This window comes from Triticum dicoccoides, chromosome 6A (assembly GCF_002162155.2).
Source record: "Triticum dicoccoides isolate Atlit2015 ecotype Zavitan chromosome 6A, WEW_v2.0, whole genome shotgun sequence".
NCBI lineage: Eukaryota > Viridiplantae > Streptophyta > Magnoliopsida > Poales > Poaceae > Triticum > Triticum dicoccoides.
In genome coordinates, this window is record NC_041390.1 from 411,459,501 (window position 1) to 411,463,092 (window position 3,592).

At 48.7% G+C, this 3,592-nt stretch overlaps 1 protein-coding gene across 1 annotated transcript; it reads right to left on the bottom strand.

Annotated features, from left to right (window-relative positions):
• Window positions 1-1,630: 1,630 nt before the first annotated feature.
• On the bottom strand, window positions 1,631-2,617 carry LOC119317053. Its single transcript, XM_037591445.1, has 2 exons — window positions 2,273-2,617; window positions 1,631-2,172 (listed from the first exon to the last, which is right to left on the bottom strand). The coding sequence occupies exons 1-2, from the start codon at window positions 2,511-2,513 to the stop codon at window positions 1,808-1,810; spliced, it is 606 nt and encodes a 201-aa protein (XP_037447342.1). The 5' UTR covers window positions 2,514-2,617; the 3' UTR covers window positions 1,631-1,807.
• Between the last annotated feature and the right edge of the window lie 975 nt (window positions 2,618-3,592).

Below are 3,592 nucleotides of genomic sequence, written 5' to 3' on the forward strand. Positions count from 1 at the left end.
GCGGAGGAGAGGCCGAGAGGGCCGGAGGTGGAGTGGAGGGCCGAAGGGGTGGGAGAGGGCCGACCGTCGCCTGTCGCCAGCCGCCCTCGTTGCCGCACACGGAGGCCTGCCTTCTCACCGGATCGGGATGGAGCGGCATCCTGAGAGAGAAGATGCACACGGTCTCCGCTCCCTCGATCTACCTCTCCCGGCGCGGCCCATCTCGACGAGATGTGGCCGTGATGGATTTGGTCGCCGCCCCGTTGACTTCATCGACTCGATCTAGGGCCTCTTTGCTTTAAGAAAAGAAGGTGAGTGGAGGGCGGCGTTGGTGGGGAAGAAGGCGGCTCTGGATGGGGGAGAGGGAACAGGGCGGCTGTGCACGGGCGTTCGAGGGGCCTCGTTCGACTGATGAGATTTCTTTGTTATGATTTACGTATTGTTTTTTTAATCGGTTATTTGTTTCTTAATTAATGTGATTGAGCGATTTTTCTTAAATTAATTATTTGTTTTCTAATGAATGCGATTGAGCGATTTAAGGTAAGATTAATTAATTTAGATTTGATCTTTAGAGATTGATCGTGATTGATTCTACATTACTAAATAACTTGCGACAGCATGGAAAATTCTGACCCGTTCAGATATTTTTAATTGTGTGAGGCGAAAATAAACCGGTGAAGTGGGGAGAGGGGACGAAAAAAGTCTATGAAAAAAATCAGCGAAAGTGGAAGGTGGGACGAAAAAAATCTGGAACGAAAACTACTAACTGCTCCATTAGGAATAGAAACTACAAACATCATAATATGGAACGATGTTCAAAACTAGGGTTAGGATCCACATGAAAAAAACCCATCCAAATAGACAAATCCAGCCAATACAAATTTGAGAGATGAAAGATATTAGCTCGAGGAACGGAAATGACACCGAATTAACGGACCAACGCAATCGATTTGTAAGAATTTGAGAGGGTTTAAGTGGAGGAGACAAAACAAGGAAAAGGCAAGAGCTGAAGATAGACCAACAAAAGAGAAAAGAGTGAGTGATGAGTGGTGGATGAGAGCCCCATCACCATTTAAATATCTAAAACAGAAACACCATAGGCCTTGGCGTTTGAGGCCCAGAAACGCCATGAGCCTTGGTGTTTCAATCCATGTCAGCTTGCAACGCCAGCGAGGCCTAACTGTCGGCCAAGGCACCAGCGCTGGCTTGGTTGCTGGCTTGTTTGGCGTTTTCATGTTCATCTAAAACGGCACGGGCTGTGCCGTTTTCAAAAAAATAAATCATTTTGCAAAATAATTTCGTGTACGAGTGATGAAGAGTTCTCACAAGATTAGAACGGTGATTTCGGCCTCCCAGGGATGCTAGGTTGTCCCGGTCTCTAGTGGCGTAGCGCGTCACTCCATCCACACATTAGGCGGCCGGAAGGAACACTCCGGATTCGGAATGGAACAAAATTAGCCGGACAAGACATGAATGAAGTCAGAAAGAGACGAGACAGACAGGCTGGCTGCGCAATCCGCCCAACGAACCTTATCGCCCTTGCGTCTGTCCTTTTGGTTTCCGGGACTTATCCACACTTTTGATCACGAAAAAAGTGAAAAGGAAAGGAAAGAACGACTCGTACACATACTTCTCTTTTTTGGACAGACCCTGAATCTTATTTAAAATAAGCCAAGCTAATAGGTCTGTTACTACAGTAGTACGTACGTATGTTATGAAACATGCAAAGCAGGGCTTACAAATTCGTGAGCGACAGCGGCACAGCGCCCCATGGACGATCTCACGACTGCCAAGCTAATACATCAGCACGCGGCTGCTAATCCCGCTGTTATTGCAACCAACTGCCGTTGTGGAGGAGCAGGAGCTGGTGTGGGCGCCGGTGGCCCGAATGCCCACGAGCCGGAGGGGGGCGAGCCGTGTGGTGCTGGTGGTGGTGGCGGACGTACGCCGGCGTTGGCCTGGACGACGGGGTGGACGGCGAGAGCGGCGGCGTTTTGGCCCTTGGGAACAGGAACGCCCTTATCTTGAGCGGCTGGAGCCGGTCCCTGCTGGCGGCGTCGTACTCCTCCAGCAGGTGGCCGAGGTCGTCGTTGGTCGTGACGGAGACGAGCGCGTCCAGGTCCTCCGTCGGCAGCTGGCATCGCAGGCTCAACGCCTCCCATCCGCACATGTCCGTCAGCTTCCGTTGCAGCTCTGAAGCGATCGATCGATCCACAGTCAAACAGCTGAACTGGCTGGAGTGCCGGAAACGATCAATGGACAGCAGGAGGCGTCGTTGGTAATAGGCATGTACCGTGAAATTGAAGGGAGCGGTCGACGGAGAGGACGCGGTTGTTGCCGCCGACGTAGCGGAGCGCGCCGTCGGGGTGGCGTGGAAGGATCATGCCCCCGTAGCTGCACAGGAACTTGACGCTGCCCTCTGCAGCTGCCCCGGGGGAACCCGGCTTCACGACGCAGAACACGTCGTCGTCATCCAAGGAGCCGAGCGACGACGTGCACGAGCAGGACGACGACCACGAGGACGCGCCCGCCATGCCTTCTTGCCGGCGGTGGACGACACTGAAGCTGCAAGTCGATATCAGTGTTTGAGAACGCAAGAAGCTGTGTGTGTTTCTGTGTGTTTTGGAGCGGTGGCTCCAGCATCCACCTGTACCGTAGCCCCAAGAGGGAAGAATATATGTGCACTCACCCTTGTGGTGTCACCGGTGCATTGAACTTCTGTAGCACATTTTAAAATGTTTGAAAATTTCTAAAGAAAATATCAAACATCAACCCATGTTGTTACAATCAAATTTTAAATATAGCTTAGGGTACGAAAAATTGATATTGAGTAATATATAACACAAGTTGGGCTTTGAATTTGATCCATTATCTCTATTGATAATAAATCCCGCAGATAATCTCAAGCTATGTTTCGATTTTTGATTTGAAATTTTCTGACAACATTGGTTTATGTTGTGTCAATGAGCTATTCTTTTTTAATTTTTTTAAACGTTTTAAAGTGTGTCATTGGTGCACCGGTAGCGCCATAAGAATGGATGCATTGAATACATTTTCAAGCTGCTTGAAGCCTTCGGCGGAGCCACTGGAGTCCTGGAAATTTTTTATCTGTTTTGTCATGGATGATCCCTACTCTAAACCTTCGCATGGTCACTGTGGCCCAAAGGGGTATGAGGCGTAGGGCAGTGTTTGGTTGGATGCCTGACCGAACTTGTTTGATCTGACCACCTCCCTAAAGCGAGAGCAACTAACTAAAGGTTATCCCCTACGGGGACCTTCAGAGGTCATTTTGGATGCCCTGGGGGCACGTTTAGCCGCTATCACATGTCGCGTGCTAGGCGCTCCCTCTCAATTTTAATTTTTTTCTGTATGAGTTTTTGGGTTTTAGTTGGCTTTCTTTTTTGTTTTCGTCTAGTTTTTTCTAGGTTTTGGAGAAGACAAAAATCATGGAGTTTTTTTTTTTACATGGAAAAAATTATGCTTTCACGAGATGTGCTTCTCAAAAATGAAAAAATATGTGCTTTCATGAGAAGCACAAAATTTGCTTTTCGTTGAGGCATAGATTTGCTTCTGCGAAGAGCACGTATGTGTTTTGGGGCCAAAATATAGGCTT